The 16420-nt window shown below is 43.4% G+C and overlaps 2 protein-coding genes across 2 annotated transcripts; one reads left to right on the plus strand and one right to left on the minus strand.

The window, feature by feature from the left end:
• Window positions 1–1767: 1767 nt before the first annotated feature.
• Window positions 1768–3492, minus strand: LOC134450218 (uncharacterized). Its single transcript, XM_063200076.1, has 3 exons — window positions 2934–3492; window positions 2588–2716; window positions 1768–2123 (listed from the first exon to the last, which is right to left on the minus strand). Exons 1-3 carry the CDS (start codon window positions 3350–3352, stop codon window positions 1994–1996), a joined length of 678 nt encoding a protein of 225 aa, XP_063056146.1. The 5' UTR covers window positions 3353–3492; the 3' UTR covers window positions 1768–1993.
• Window positions 3493–12889: 9397 nt separating this feature from the next.
• Window positions 12890–16021, plus strand: LOC134450553 (uncharacterized protein K02A2.6-like). Its single transcript, XM_063200390.1, has one exon. The coding sequence runs from the start codon at window positions 12890–12892 to the stop codon at window positions 16019–16021; it is 3132 nt and encodes a 1043-aa protein (XP_063056460.1).
• Window positions 16022–16420: the final 399 nt, after the last annotated feature.

Genomic DNA, 16420 nt, shown 5'->3' on the forward strand with positions numbered 1-16420 from the left:
TAATCAAACTACCAGTTTTTGTTTCTTGTTAATGCCCGATTTGCCTGTGCATTATTTGTATGATATGTCTATGTGGTAGATGTGGTAGACCTGACAGTGTCATATCTCCACATGTACGCTCGGCAGCTGAATGGGGGCAGTAATTCGGGCTCCAGAACATCTCAGTCGGCACGCAGGCCCAGTGACCTCAGCAGTGCGCCCACCAATGGCAGGCCTCGTGGGAGATGGGTAGACAGGTTTCAGGAGATGGAGGAAGCCTTAAATCTGTGCGACACCCAAAATACAGGTGTGTATTTGTCTCCCTCCAAAATTGCTTGTCATCATCTTCATCATACCCTTATGTATGAGTGTATTCATCATCTCAGACCAGGGCCGGTTCTAGGCAATGTGGTGCCAGGCGAGCACCAATTTCCTTTTTTCAATCGTTCCTTTTTGTGGAATTTGACATTGGCATCTGTAAACATGGTGTCATACATCCGATTGAGCACAGCTGATCTAGTACCATGTCCATATAGTGCCCATTAAGTGTACATTTTAATGCTTTATTTAGCTTAATATTGTAATTCTGTGGGCCTTGGTGCCCTCCAGGACATTTGGCACCCTAGGTGACCGCCTAGTCTGCCTATGCCAAGAGCCGGCCCTGTCTCAGACATTTTGTGGATGTTGGCACCAGGAAGGGCATCAGATTACAAGATTTACAAAAAAAGAGTTTGTGTTTTCTTACCAAGTTATCATAGAACCACCTCAGAAACGAACAGAGCTCAGTGTCTGGTTCTGCTTTGAAGCACATGTTTTATCGAGACTTACAAATGTAAAGGGCTTATAGAAGCATCCTCCTGCCTTAGCTTGAACGCTGTCCAATAAAAACCTCTCCAGACAGAACACCGCTAAGCTAATTCCTGCGTCTGCCTGGCAACTTGACGGTCTGTCCTTCGCGTGGCCGTGAGCCTTTTCAAAACACAGTGAGGAGGGTTGAGGAAATGCAGTTGTCTCGCTGTGCCTGCTGTTTCAGGGTTCTTGGACAAGGACAAAGCCCGACGACTGATTCAAAACTACAACGTCATCCTGGACCTCAGCCTGAGCCCCGTGAAGATAGCCGAGGCCACTCGCACCGCGCGGGCCACAGAGGGCAAGATCCACTTGGCCTCAACTCTCCAGCGCCTCAGAGGACTCTGATAAAGAGGCCCAGCACCAGACAAGACTGGGAACTTAAAATAGATGTACAATAGGACTCTGGACAGAAAAGTTAAGTAAAAAGTAAAAGCTAAAAAAAGTCACAAAGAACAGCGTGGCCAGAGAAGCCAGTCATTTTGTACCAAGAAGCATACCTGACTGCACCACGATGGCAGATTGCAAGTTTCAAGGAAGTAAGTGGTGGAAGTAAAGTATGTTGAAGTAAATGGTACACTATGGAAATTTAGAGGAGGAAAACATTAAGTGGCTCCTGTTGTGGAGTAGACCTCTTAGTTGGAGTACAGAGTGCAGAATACAATCTGGATAGAATGGAGAGTAGTCACTGCAGTCTGATGATATAGCAGACAGTGTGAAGTTGACATAGCAGTCTGAATATAGCAGACAGTGTGAAGTTGACATAGCAGTCTGAATATAGCAGACAGTGTAAAGTTGACATAGCAGTCTGAATATAGCAGACAGTGTAAAGTTGACATAGCTGTCTTAATATAGCAGAGAATGTAAAATTGACATGGCAGTCTGAATACACACAAGGTAGAGGTCAGAATAGAAAGTCAGGGAAAGTTATGCTGAATATCTGTTGACATTTGTTTTTTAAATAACAGTTTTATTAATTACTTGTAGGCTATTATTGCCCAATGCTACAGCACATCACACATTTGTGGTCCTAATTCTAATCTTCCATCAATATCACAATAAAGATATCATTTGCATTGGTGAATGAGGAGGATAACAAGTGTCATGCAGTACCTCAGGCCAACATAAAAAGGATTAAAAAAAAATGTAAAGTGTGAGATCCCTGTCAGCCCCATGTCCCCATCTGCAGTCGGTTATCCATGCGTCGTGTCTCGTGTCTCAGAAGCAGCCGCCCCAACCGCACCTCCTCCAGCAGTAAGGGGTCACCTGCAGGGTTCTTCTCTGACCTTGATGCCCTGTGAGGTCAAAAGGTCAGTTGGAATGTAGAAAAAAATACAATGGTAATGTTTTTCCACAATATTTCTCTGTGGAGTTTGTATTTTATTTTCCTCTTAGGTAAATGCTGTAGGTAAACAGCCCACAACTTATTCCCACAAATTATATATATATATATATTTTTTTCTTTTTTGTGTGTGTTTATTTTTTGTTGCTTTTAATTGCAAATTAACAATATACTAGCTGTGCATTTATTGTGTGAGATGTCAGTGCATACTGGATCACAGTAAAGGCAGTAGAAAAAACAGTAGGCCTAGGCCTATAATGCACAGTAGTATACTATTAATATATATACAAAATATGGTAGCAATCAAATACACATCACATCCAATTAATTTGCTAACATTGACATAGGAAAACCAACATTAACAGTTGTCTACTTGCTAAAATGTGTTAGATTTTGACAATACTGTCTACAGCCTACCTCAGTTGTGCTCTCAGGTCCCCTCCACTTTTCAGTAAAAACCTGATGTAGTTCTTGTAACCAAAGTACTTTGTTTTGCCTTCATAGAAGCGTCGTCTTAACTCCTTCTCCTCAAGTTCATCCTTTCTCCTGTACCAGAAAAATAACGAGGAAGATGAACATGATAAAGAACTAACTCGATCATTTGTAGGCCATGTAACCCCAATATGCCAAATGGATGTGGTATTTCATCAAATTATTATGGCAAATTAAACCTTGCATTGGTTTCTCCAATGTGATAATGTAATACTATTACTGTCTTTTGCCTACTTTCAGACAGTCATTAGAGGTTCTGGTGTTCACTTACTTGCTCTTACTGGCTCTGGCTCTTTTCACATAGTAAACAACTATGCCCTCCTTCTCTTTCTCTTGCTGCATGGCATACGCAATGTCCCAAATGACTGACTTGATCTCGGATACCACGTCAAAACTCATCTGCAGTATCTTCAACAGTATCTTCTGCAGTAGGTCGATAACAACTGGGGCCATGAAATACAGAAGGGATAGTCCCAGCACACAGCCCCAGTGAAAGGGAGAATATATCACTGACCAAGCTACAGACAGCACCTCAAGCCATAAGTCAATGCTGCAAAGCCCATAAGTGAAGCTGACTATTATACAAGTAAAAGGGCAAATTACAGCAAGAGTGATTAACAGCAAGGCTATCAGGAGTGCAGCGTCCCTCTCTATTGTGCACAGAAACCTCTTCAAACATTTTACCGGCATAGGTGAACACTTCAGCTATATCTTTGCTAGCTTACAAAATATTTAAATCCTCCAGACATTCAAATCAGCTTGGCTACAGATTAGGGGTGTAGAGCATGTGCGAGAATGGAGATGATGGCAGTTGTTGTTTGAAAGGTGCATTGTTCCTGTTGTTGTGGTTGCATACAATTCTAGAATAACATTCTAGAATTCTACAACCTCTAGTCTTCTTCGGAGCAGATATAGGCCTATCAGAACAGGAATGCATTGAGATTATATATTTTTTTTACCATTGAACTATCCACTACCTGCCTAATGACTATCTAACTATCCACTACCTATCTACCTTACCTATCTACTGTCTGGACTGTCCATGCCTGCTTCAACGATCTGGAGCAACTTCTCTTCTCTAGCCAAGACGCCTATTGCACTGTGACGCTCTTAATAGGCTATGTAAATGTAATATGTGACATAATGTGTGCTACTAGGCACTTCATTTTCCTTTGTGATTAAAACACATTACTCTACTCTACTCTAGCCAACCCACTCAATCACTCACTATTCCTCTGGATGATGAGTCTCTTTCAAAGAGAATAGAATAGAATAGAATAGAATAGAATAGAATAGAAAGCCTTTATTGTCAGTATACAACGTATACCGAGATTTTAGCTTCCCTACGTAGTGCACAGTCCTTTATAGATGAACATTGTCCAGTAAGTGTGTGTTCATTGTTGTAACAGCTTTGGGGAAGAAGCTGTTCTTCATCCTATTGGTTCTGGCTGGCAATGCCTTGTAGCGCCTGCCAGAGGGCAACAGTGTAAAGAGATGAAAGCCAGGATGTGTGGGATCTTTAATGATACTCCTGGCTCTACTTACGCAGCGTGAGTTGTAGATGGTGGGTATGGGAGGCAGGGGGCAGCCTATGATTTTCTGTGCTGTTTTGGTCACCCTCTGCAGTCTCTTCCTGTCAGCCTCAGTGCAACTTGAGTGCCACACTGACACTGCGTAGGTCAGCAGGCTCTCTATGGTGGAACGGTAAAAGGTCACCAGCAAGCTTGAGTCTAACTGTTCTTTCTTGAGTACTCTGAGGAAGTGCAATCGCTGCTGGGCCTTTTTTACCAGAGCCGAGGTGTTAGTCGACCAGGAGAGATCAGCGGAGATGTGTACACCTAGGAATTTAAACGAGCTCACTTGCTCTACACGTTCTCCATTGATGTACAGGGGGGCAGGAGCATCTTTGTTCCGCCGGAAGTCCAGGATGAGCTCCTTTGTCTTGGAGATGTTCAGGGCCAGGTTGTTGGATGCACACCACTCTCCAAGTTTCAGGACCTCATCCCTGTAGGCCTCCTCCTTTCCCTCGGTTATCAGCCCCACCACTGTTGTGTCATCTGCAAATTTGACAATGATGTTCTCTGGGTGGATGGGGCTACAGTCAAACGTGTAGAGGGAGTAGAGAAGTGGGCTCAACACACATCCTTGGGGCGAGCCGGTGCTGAGGGTGCGGGTGGTTGAGAGATGGTGACCTAGTTTCACCTGTTGGGGACGATTAATAAGGAAGTCTTTGATCCAGGAGCATGTGGATGATGGAAGTCCTAGATGTCTCAGCTTGGGGATTAGGATGTCAGGAATGATGGTGTTAAAAGCTGAGCTATAATCGATGAAGAGCATCCTGACGTAGCTTCCTTGTCTTTCCAGGTGACTCAGTGCAGAGTGGAGAGCAATGGCTATTGCATCCTCAGTGGATCTGTTTGCCCGGTATGCAAACTGATGAGGGTCTAGGGTTGGGGGGAGACAGGCCTTTATATGCCTCAGCACAAGTTTTTCAAAGCACTTGGTGATGACTGGAGTGAGTGCAACAGGGCGAAAGTCATTGAGGGTGGTAGTAGATGCCTTCTTTGGCTACAGGCTTTATCAACTTATTGTGTTGCAAGCCCCCTCTAGTGGTGAGGTTGGGTAGTTTCAGTCATCAGGTGAGACCCAAAGAATGAACCCATAACCCAGTAAATGTCCCTTCAGTACTGCCCTCAGTACTAACAGATGAGACATAAACGAGAATCAACATTGTTCATGTTACATGATTATGTCTCTATTCATTACGACTGGCACCCCTGATCCATCCATGGTCCACGAGGGACTGGTAGGGAGGCCGTGGCTGGTTGTCAGGAAACTTTATTGAATAAAATGAATAACTAAAGTCAACCAAAAATAAGTCAATGGAGATGGACCTGCTGTGCCTGAGGCACCAAAGGTGCGTAGGACCCTATTATTTTTCTGTTTCTTCTTCTATTATTTATTTTTCTTGTTCCTGTTCATGCACGTTCAGGCCAGTTTGAGGAGGTTGGCATGTATCAAATCAGGATTTGATTTTGCACCCTTGTCAGGTAGGGTGGCAAAAAAGCCCCACCCCTCACGGGGCACAGGGATTCTAGCACCCCCTAATGTATACCTAGGTTCCGGACTGGCATATACTACATGTAGTAGAAGTTACCATGCATGTGGTAGGTGAATGAACTGCCAGAATTGTGGAATCTAGACAATGAAGACATTGCAAGACATTGAATCAAGACATTGTAAATGATGAATTGAAAAGGGGCTTTTAGATAAGGATATGTTGTCAGATAATAAAAAGCTGACTTGATGAATTGAGGTGCCGCCTAATTAAATTAACTGTGCCAACAATTGCATTTTCTTGTGATGTTGGCTATGATTATGTCCTCTTTTGAAAGTCGCTTTGGTTATAATGCGTCTGCCAAATGCAATGTAATGTAATGTAATGTAATGTAATTCATTTTGCAAATTGCAGTGTTTCTCTAACAGGAAAATTATGCATACTGAATACAATTATTTCTATGTGACTGAAATGACAATCTGGTACAGCTCCACCAGTGGTACCTGAAGGAACTGCTAGAAATGTGTAATTTAAAACATTCGTCCTAAATCCTAAAAAAAATGGATGTACACAGAGAAAGAGATTGTTAATATGTTGTTAAAAAACATGTTGGTGGCATTATTAATTTAGTCAAGTCCAGTCAAATTTCAATTGTAAAGCACAATTCATATTCACATAGACTTAATGCACTTTAGTAGATAAAAGAAAAACCATTGAAAAAAGAGAAAAGTCAGGAATTATAAGATACAGAAAATAAAAATGTTTTAAGACCCTTTTTTTAAAGATACCAAAGATTGAGGTGACTTTAGTGGTACATTTTTCCAGAGGAATGGAGCACAATAACTGGCGCCATGATGACCTGTTTTTGTGTGAATTCTGGAGACAGTGAGAACCTTCAGTGATGGGCTGGGTTATGAAGAGATATTAGATCGGAAATATAGGAAGGGGCTAGATTATTTACAGTTTTTCTCGGTTGCTTCCACACAATTTCTGGTACTTCACACACAATTCTCGGAACATCTCACCCATTTCCCAACTCCCCTAACCAGTGTCACTTAACACTAAACACAATGGGGCACCTAAGTCACGCCCTCTACTTCCTGGTTCATGGGGCAGAGGGAGTCAAAAAATGATTACTGGGCTTGAAAATGAGTCATTTTTGGATTTGTGGTGCATAGGTGGAGGTCCAAGGTTTGGATTGGTGCCAAAAAAACACTCATTTTCAAGCCCAGTAATTATTTTTAGACTCCCCCTGCCCCATGAACCAGGAAGTAGAGGGCGTGACTTAGGTGCCCCATTCCTTATTTACACTCATATTTCAGTTTTAAAACACACTCTTTTCAAACCACTACACACAATTATCTGGATTACACACAAATTTCATGAAGAAAATCCCTGGTTGTCGCACTGAGCACACTGTCATTCATGTCATTCACTGTCATCACATGGGCAAACTCTCTTCATACCGGTTTACAATCTGAACTCATCACCCCATAAGGAAACACATTGCATGTGATATTGAGTGGATGCAGTGAGAAACACATTTATTTAGTTTTTGAACTCCAAAATATGTTACAAGAGATCTCTTTCATGTGGTTATACCCTATAGTTTACAATAAATTAGTGCATTTTTTTAAATGTCAGAAAAATATGTAAAATATACACACATCTGTGTCCTCCGAGTCTAAAAACAATACTTCAGTATTTTACTACAGAAAATACCCTCTTTAGTAAGTAGAACACTGAAGAAAATAAATGTCTACTGTGTGTCAAGTTGAGTATAGAGTTTTACCTTGTGCATATTAGTGTTCAATGGTTCACATAAGAGTGTATTAAAATGACTGCTTGTGTGTTTCATTTGAGAACAAAATTACCTTTTTAGAAGAGAGTACATTTTTCAGAGGTAGTGAGGAGTTTTGCCCGCTGTGTGTGAGGTTTGGAGATTTGTGTGTAGTGTTTTGAGAATTCAAGAACTGATTCCGAAAATTGTGTGCAATCGAGAAAAACTGTAAAATGACTGCTTGTGTGTGTCATTTGAGAACAAAATTACCTTTTTAGAAGAGAGTACATTGTTTTGAGACAACAAGTGAATTTTTCAGAGGTAGCGTGGAGTTTTGCCCGTTGTGTGTGAGGTTTGGAGATTTGTGTGTAAAGTTTTGAGAATTCGAGAACCGATTCCAAAAATTGTGTAAGCAATCGAGAAAAACTGTAATTGTATGATTTGTGGACAAGGAGTATTTTGAATTCAATTCTGTGTTTAACTGGGAGCGAGTGAAGAGATTTGAGAATAGGGGTGATATAGGGTCCGTGTAGAATAATGAATGAACGAAAAAGTACTCGTTCTACTCATTCAAGGCTCATTCTGTTGGAATTCATGCAGTTACTTTTTCAGTTTGTAGACGATTGCAAATAAACGTTTGCATATCCCATAGACCAATTCTAACTGGCGTATGAAGAGGTTTACTGTAAAGGGACACTGTGCAGGAAATAGTAAAAAATGGTACTGCAACTATGCTGCTGATTGAAACTAGGTTGCCTATTGCCAAATTTGATCTTTTCATGAAAGTTTACTAAGTAATAAACTAATATTTTCTAGTATGGCCCAAGTACAGTCATTTTTGCAGATAAAAATGTCTATTTCTGGAAATTCAAAATGGCGGACCCTGTAGAAGATCCCCCTTTTTAATGTATGAAAAGTGCAATTTTCCCAGTCATAATAAATACTTAGAATTTGATGGTGGTGGTGAGTATTCATGAAAAAGGTAACATTAGTGAATGGGTAGCATGAAATCTGGAAATAAACAACTTAAAATCTTGCACTGTGTACCTTTAATATGTCTTTTTTTAATTTATTTTTAAAAAATATTTTTCCGGGCTTTTATGCCTTTATTTGATAGGACAGTCTGAGAAGGTGACAGGAAGCGAGTGGGAGAGAGAGTCAGGGTGGGATCGGGAAATGACCCCGGCCGGACTCGAACCGGGGTCCCCGTGGGCATGCAAGCCCAAATGTGGGGGGCTTAGCGCAATGCGCCACAGACATTCTACCAAGTGTGGCATTCTCAGAATGGGTATGCATCACAAAATTGTGAAATACAAATTGAATGCGATTATAATCATTTCTAAAGATTGCAGTCCTGAATATACGCAAAGCACAGTGCACTTAATGGGAGGAAGGGAAGGGACAACACAAATCCAAATCAGGTTTAGCAGGAAAGCAAATCATTTCACAGGGATACAGTATGCAGTAGTTTCTACCTGTGGGTAGCAGTTGTAACAGTAGATTATTACATAAAACGTATTAAAACGAACGCAAAATACATATTTTTCCTCCACCAGAAACCCTCACACTTATTATAAACACTTCCATATCACAATTAGACACCACTGGTAAAAAATAATCCATCCCGCTAAAAATCTAATATTTACATTGAATGGATTTGGCCCTGGTTTCCCAAATCCGAGAAATTGTGCTTTCATTCCTTGTTGAGTAGTACAAAAAAGCAATACAACATCAATGGCTTCATCCACTTTGTTTTGACTGTGCGGGGGCATGAACTAGCCTGACTGGAAGCCTGAGAGGACGCCTGAGGGTTTACAGTATATCTACTGAGGTTATTATCACAAGGCAAGTTTATTTGAATAGCGCAAGTGAAATATCTTTATTTGCCCCAGCTTGGGCAATTGTTTTGCATCAGTAGTACACACAAACACAATCACATACTATCACAAGACATTTAAAAAAAAACACAAGATAAAAGATGTTTTAAAAGTCATGAATAAGTACATTCGTGTGTGTATGTGTGTGTGTGTGTGGGGAAGGGGGGTTGTGGGGGAGGTACACACAGTGTAAAGATTTTATGATAAGAATGATATGGAGAATTGAGATGCACAGTAGGCCTGTAAATAAAAGATATGCCTACCTAAAAAATAAATTGACAAACAACCTGAGAAATGGCTATCTGTGTTTCCTATAAGCTGAACTGCGGAGAGTATAAAAGAGTGCTTGTATCTGTTTCTCTGGGCTACTGGATATTTAAAACGGGAACCAGAGGACAAAAGCTGAAATTCACTGTGCAGAGGATGGATGTGATTGTCCAAAATAGATGAAGAGTTCATATGCAAAACCCCCTAAGTGCCTTTTCAGAAAATAATCTTAATTCATTTTAATTTAATACAAAGCTATCAAAATTGCATATTTTTTAAATTTATTTATGTAATATAACTATTTATATGTATTATCAAGTACATAAATGTAAACCAAACCAACAACAGGGTTCTCTAAAAATAGGCTATAGAAGTGCAGGTCTTCAGAAATGGAGTTAGGGGGTTTTGCATCTGAACTCTACAGATTCAGCTTTCCTGATAACCTGTTCTTCATATAAAGCAGTCATGCTTTTCTGTTGAACATATTTCCGTTTCCACATATCTGCCAGGGTCTGGCAGTGCACATTTTACCTCCAACCTAGCAATTAACATTGAATCCTATGGGTCCAGCTACCAGCAATGAATTTCAATTAATGTTTTTGGTTTGAAACATCTGGGCTAGGTCGAGAAAACAATTTTTTGCAAGTTTCCTGAAGGCTGGTGCTGATGACGTCATTAATCCACAACAATGCTGCCATTCATTCATTCAACTCGCTCAATTAGGCTACTTAGATATGAGAAGATATGATATCTTCCTCATATGCAAGGGATAACATTCAGCTAAAGTCCCTGTCAGGACCCAGACGTGGAGCAGATGGTCTTAGGGCCTTTCTCATTACTAAACTCTACCCCTATCCCTACGCCTTCCCCATGCCCCTCATGCTTTCCAACGAAGCTGTAAGGTGCAGGGCTTGAAACGCAACCGCTACGAATTGGGATATCCCTTCAACAATCAAGGAATGACACTCACAGCTGTCACTAATTCCATGCATTAGGTTGACGTTAATAGCGATTTTTTTTCATGTGTGTAACAGGTTGGACTAGGTCCCCTGTTAGTGTGCATGTTGTAATTGAAATCGGTATCCTCAGTACCGGTTGGCGCCTGGGGAAGCCCTGTATGCTGGGTGCAGTAGGTGATGTTGGCGTGTTGGGTTTGGACCCATACTGGAGCGCGACAAGCGCAGCTGAAATGCGGACGCCAGGTTGTCGCATGTAGCCTAACCGGCTTGAAGGTAAGCCCTTCTGCACTGTGCACCTGGCGATACCCAATTATGTTTGTACTGTGGCTAACGTGATGTTGTTTCACTGCAGCATTGCATGGTGAAGCGAGGGTCAACCGTAGACTTCCAGGCTCGGTCCGGTGCTTCCTAGTTGCAACTTGAGGTAATTTCCAATTTACCGTCACTCTGTGCCTGTGGCTTTCACGCCACACCTTGCACATTGATAATGGCATTTCCCTGGCATTAACCCAGTCTGTCTTGTGCTTTCTAGGTTGAGCACACATTGTCAATGGGCTGGGGTGGGGGGACGCCGCCGTCTTTTCCCGGTGTTTGTGTTTTGTTATTTTGCCTTTTACCACCACGAGCTCTCTAGTGGCAGGTTGTTGTTCTTTGCGCAGGTGCGTGACGCCTTCGTCTTTCAGCCATACGGTCTGACACGGTCAGCTCCAATCACCCACCCCTTGGACAAGGGATGAGTGATTGTAGACTGGCTGGTTGAGATTAGTAGTATCATCGTGTAAACTTGTTGGTGAGGTGTGTAGTGTTCTTAGAATAAGATAAACGTATCGCGAGATTAAGGTAGTGACACACGCGAGATCATATCTAGAGTACAAGGATAGCGAGGCAATCTTTATTGTACATGTGTCCATGCGAGGTAAATGTGTTTTCATTAAAGCTCCTAAACGAGATATACTTTCGTGTGTGTAATCCCTAAACACCACAACTGGCGACGAGGATGTCCCCGACAGCATAGAAGGACAGAAAAAAGCCATCGAAGCTGTCAACGGACCCGGAGCAGAAAAAAAAAGAAATTTGCAAGTCACGACCTCGCAACATTGCAACTAACGTCGGAGCTACGATTCCGGAACTTCACTGGAAAATTCGACGACACTCTTTCAGGGAAGTGAAAAAAAAAAAGTTTTCTGTGTGATGCCAAAACGTTTAATAACCAAAATTGAGCGTGCATATGCCAGAATTACTGCCTACAAAACCTGTTAGAAGCCCTGTTTAAAACCGAAAGTAAATATGGCCAATGCTGTTGCACTGGGTGGTCTCACACCACCGAAGCCGTTAGACACAGTTGGCGAGCCTGAAACTTTACATCAACGATGGGAAATGTGGAAGAGTGAACTTGAAATATATATCATAGCATCAGGAGTTGTGAATGCAGCACAAAAGCGAGCTGTTTTATTGTTAACTGGGGGAGAGGGACTGCGTGAGATATGGAAGAATTTCACTGACGAGCAGAAAGCCCACCAACCCGCGAATGATCAGCGAGCTGCACGAGATGTATTTCAAGTAGCCATCGGACTCTTCGACAACACGATGGCATTAAGGGAGAACATTCCAAAATCCCGTACAAAATTCTGGGAAACAGAGCCCAATGCTGGTGAAACAATAAATAATTTCATCACTCGCCTCAAAGTACTAGTGAAAACATGCAACTTCAATGCTGAAGCTGATAATCATGTAAGAGATAAAGTACTACTGCACATTAAAAATTCTGAATTAAAAGCCAAATTATACAGAGAGGCTAATCTCACTCTGGATGGCCTTATCCAAGTGATTGCCTCATACCACCACAAAGATGCACTAATTCTCAGCCCTCCATCCAACACAAACCAGGTCTTTGGCAGAGCAAGGCCCATAAAGCCCAAGTCACCATCACAGTCAGGGTGCTACAAATGTGGTGCACAAGGACACATAGGTCGCGAATGCATCCGATCCAAGAACCACAAGTGCAGCCACTGTGGCAAAAAGGGTCATTTTGATGATCTCTGCTTCCACAAAGACAAGAGCAAGTCAAACCAACATGACAAGCCGAGCTCACAGGGTCACAGCAGAGCCTCAGGTCGCAGCAGGGATGATCCAAAGCAAACCAAGGGTCGAAAGACAAAAGGCCAACATAGGGTAGAAGAAGGAGAAAGCAATGACTCACAGAGTGATGCCGACGATCTCTACCTATTCAGGTTGTCTACAGCAGATGACACCCTAGACCTGCACCTGAACGGTTTCACCTTACCCATGGTGATAGACTCTGGTGCTCACCACAACACGCTGTCAGTGCATGATTTTAAAAGATTACAGAAGGCCAGGCCCCAAGTCAGTCTGCAGCCATCCTCTACCAAACTGTATTCTTATGCCAGTAAACAAGCCCTCACACTCTCAGGCAAATGCACACTTGAAGTTGAAGTCCCAAACACAACACGGCGTACCACTGCTTCATTCTTCGTGGTGCCACAAGCACAAGCATCACTCCTAAGCAGCAGAACTAGCAAAGACCTTGGACTGTTGAGAGTTGGCATCGACGCGAACATCCTGAGCTGTTCTGGAGCCGATGTGTGGTCAAGTCTACGCACACAGTACCCACAAGTCTTCACTGGGCTGGGGAAACTCAGAAACTACCAGCTCAGACTGAAAATTGATCCTGACGTCACTCCAGTCATTCAGCCAGTGCGGCGAATTCCATTCAACCGACGGCAGCGCGTCATCGGAAAGCTACAAGAGCTAGTGGACCTAGACGTCATCGAGCGAGTGTCCGAACCGGCTCACTGGGTGAATCCACTAGTCACTGTGGAGAAAAGGCCAGAAAATGACCGCAAACATGGAGATGTGCGAATATGCGTTGACATGCGAAGAGCCAACGTGGCCATCGTCCGTGAGCGTCATCCGGTGCCTACCATCGACGAAACCATTCAGGAAATGGCCGGCGGGAAATACTTTTCCAAAATTGACCTCAACATGGCGTATCACCAAGTAGAGCTCCACCCCGACTCCAGAGAAATCACAACATTCGCTGCGCCAGGAGGACTCTACAGATACAAAAGGCTCCTGTTCGGAGTGAACATGGCCTCGGAAAAATTCCAACAGATAATCAGCCAAGTTATCAAAGACTGTCCAGGTGCGTACAACATGTCTGACGACATAGTCGTTGTTGGCAGCACAGAAGCTGAACATGACGCAAGGCTAACTACCGTGGTGCAACGGCTAGCTGAAAGAGGACTGACAGTCAATGAAAAGAAATGCCAGATCAAACTGACACCCATCAAGTACATGGGCCACGTCCTGTCACAAGACGGCCTAAAGGTGTCAGATGAAAAGGTCAAAGCCATCACGCATGCTCCCCCACCAACTGACGCGTCACAAATGCGTAGCTTCCTCGGATTGGCCCAGTTCTGTGCAAAGTTCGTCCCACAGTTCGCCACAATAACTGCGCCTCTCTGGGAACTCACAAAGCACGATGCTGAGTGGAAATGGGAGAAGGAGGAACAGCGTGCGTTTGACCAGCTCAAGACCGCTTTGATCGACGCCCCCGTCATGGCCTACTACTCAGTTGGCAGACCAACCAGAATTACCTGTGACGCTTCCCCCATCGGCGTAGGCGCCATCTTAGAGCAACAACAGACAGACGGAGTCTGGAAGCCTGTCTACTACGCCAGCAAGCTCACACCCACTGAGTCACGCTACTCTCAGTTCGAAAGAGAAGCTCTCGGAGTATTCTGGGCCTGTCGAAAATTCAGTTTGTACCTCATCGGATGTGAATTCAAGATCCTCACAGATCACAAGGCACTAGTGAAAGTGCTATCCCTCAACTCACTACCCCCATCAGCCAGAGTGGAACGGTGGTTGCTGTACCTGCAACAGTTTACCTACCAAGTCATCTACATTCCCGGCAAAACCAACAGGGCCGACCCCCTGAGTCGTCAACCCGTTGGTCATCGCGATAAAGCTGAGGAGAGGGAGGCCGATGAGTACATCTACAGCATCATCAAAGATTCCGTACCTCATGCTCTAACCCCCCGTGAGCTCGAGCAGGCTTCAAAGGACGATCCGACCATCTCCAAGCTACGTCAAGCCATACAGAAAAATGACTGGACCTGCTTCAAAGGCACAGTATACCAGGCGGTCAAAGATGAACTTTGGACGGCTGGACAGCTGGTCATGCGAGGACACAGGATCGTGATTCCCGAAGCCCTGCAAAAGCATGTGCTACGGTTAGGACATGAAGGACATCAAGGAATTGGGAAAACAAAGAAACGACTGCGAACAAAAGTCTGGTGGCCTGAACTTGACAAAATGGTCGAAAAGAAAGTAAAGAAATGCTACCCATGTGAAGTAAGTGGCAAGAACGCTCCACCAGAAGAGCTAGAGCGCACGCCATTACCAGACCAGCCCTGGACTTACCTTGCAATTGACCTGCTGAGCATCTCTGAAGGTAACTACGTGCTTGCCGTAGTCGACTACTACTCCAGGTGGCCCGAAGTTGCCTACATGAAAGTCACAAATGCAACCAATGTGATTAATGCTCTCGAAATGATGTTCCAAATTCATGGCTATCCCAAGTATCTGAGAAGCGACAACGGACAACCGTTTGCGTCCAGAGAGTTCCATGATTACCTCACCACACATGGCATCACGCAGCTGAAAGGAGTACCATATTGGCCTCAGTCGAACGGAGAAGTGGAAAGATTTAACAGAACAATTCTGAAATCAGTCAAAATTGCCAAGATTGAAAACAAAGATTGGAAAGTTGCACTGAAAAGTTTTCTGTTCCACTACCGGACCACTCCCCATACAGTCACAGGAGTAACCCCGGCAAAGCTGTTGATGAACAGAGAGCTCCGCGACAAACTGCCAAGCTTCACCGGTATGCCTGCTGACGGTGATGAACCCCATGCCGCTGCTTCAGAGGAAATACATGACAAGGACGCTCTGCACAAGTTGAAACGCAACATTGCTGCGGATCAGAGAAGAGGAGCCAAGGATCAGGAAATACAACCAGGAGACACCGTTCTTTGCAAGAACCTACACAAGTCAAACAAGCTAGACCCCAACTTCGAATCACAGCCATATGAAGTCATCAGTAAACAAGGAAATGCAGTCATCATCCAACAACCCAACAACCCACCCAAAATGAGAAACGCCGCTCATGTCAAGAAGTTCGACGGTGATGTCAGTCTCAGCGCCCCCTCCAGTCCGACTCCAGTCACCACACCGGCTGAGTCTGTCCCAGTCACCGATACCACACTAACCCATTCCCCCCCTTCCATAGGTCCAGAGCCCATGACAGCAGAACCGTCACCTGATGTTCCTGTGAAGTCGACTCGTGTCAGGTCCCCACCTGCGTGGCAGAAGGACTATGTGATGTCTACCTGAACTCTAACTTTGCTTACATAAAAAAAAAAGAATGATTTTGTTGTTTAAAAAGAGGGAAGGGTGAACTACTTTTAAGTTTAGTCTAAACAGATGTTTATTTTTTCATTCTGATCTACGAAAAGAAAGAACACTTAAGTTGAGTTAATACAGTATAGCTACAGTGATGTAGATATGATTTTTCTTTAATTCTACCTCCAGGAATTTCATTATTAAAAAGAGGGAAGATGTAGTGTTCTTAGAATAAGATAAACGTATCGCGAGATTAAGGTAGTGACACACGCGAGATCATATCTAGAGTACAAGGATAGCGAGGCAATCTTTATTGTACATGTGTCCATGCGAGGTAAATGTGTTTTCATTAAAGCTCCTAAACGAGGTACTTTAGTGTGTGTAATTCCT

Source organism: Engraulis encrasicolus, chromosome 6 (assembly GCF_034702125.1).
Source record: "Engraulis encrasicolus isolate BLACKSEA-1 chromosome 6, IST_EnEncr_1.0, whole genome shotgun sequence".
Classification (NCBI taxonomy): Eukaryota; Metazoa; Chordata; class Actinopteri; order Clupeiformes; family Engraulidae; genus Engraulis; species Engraulis encrasicolus.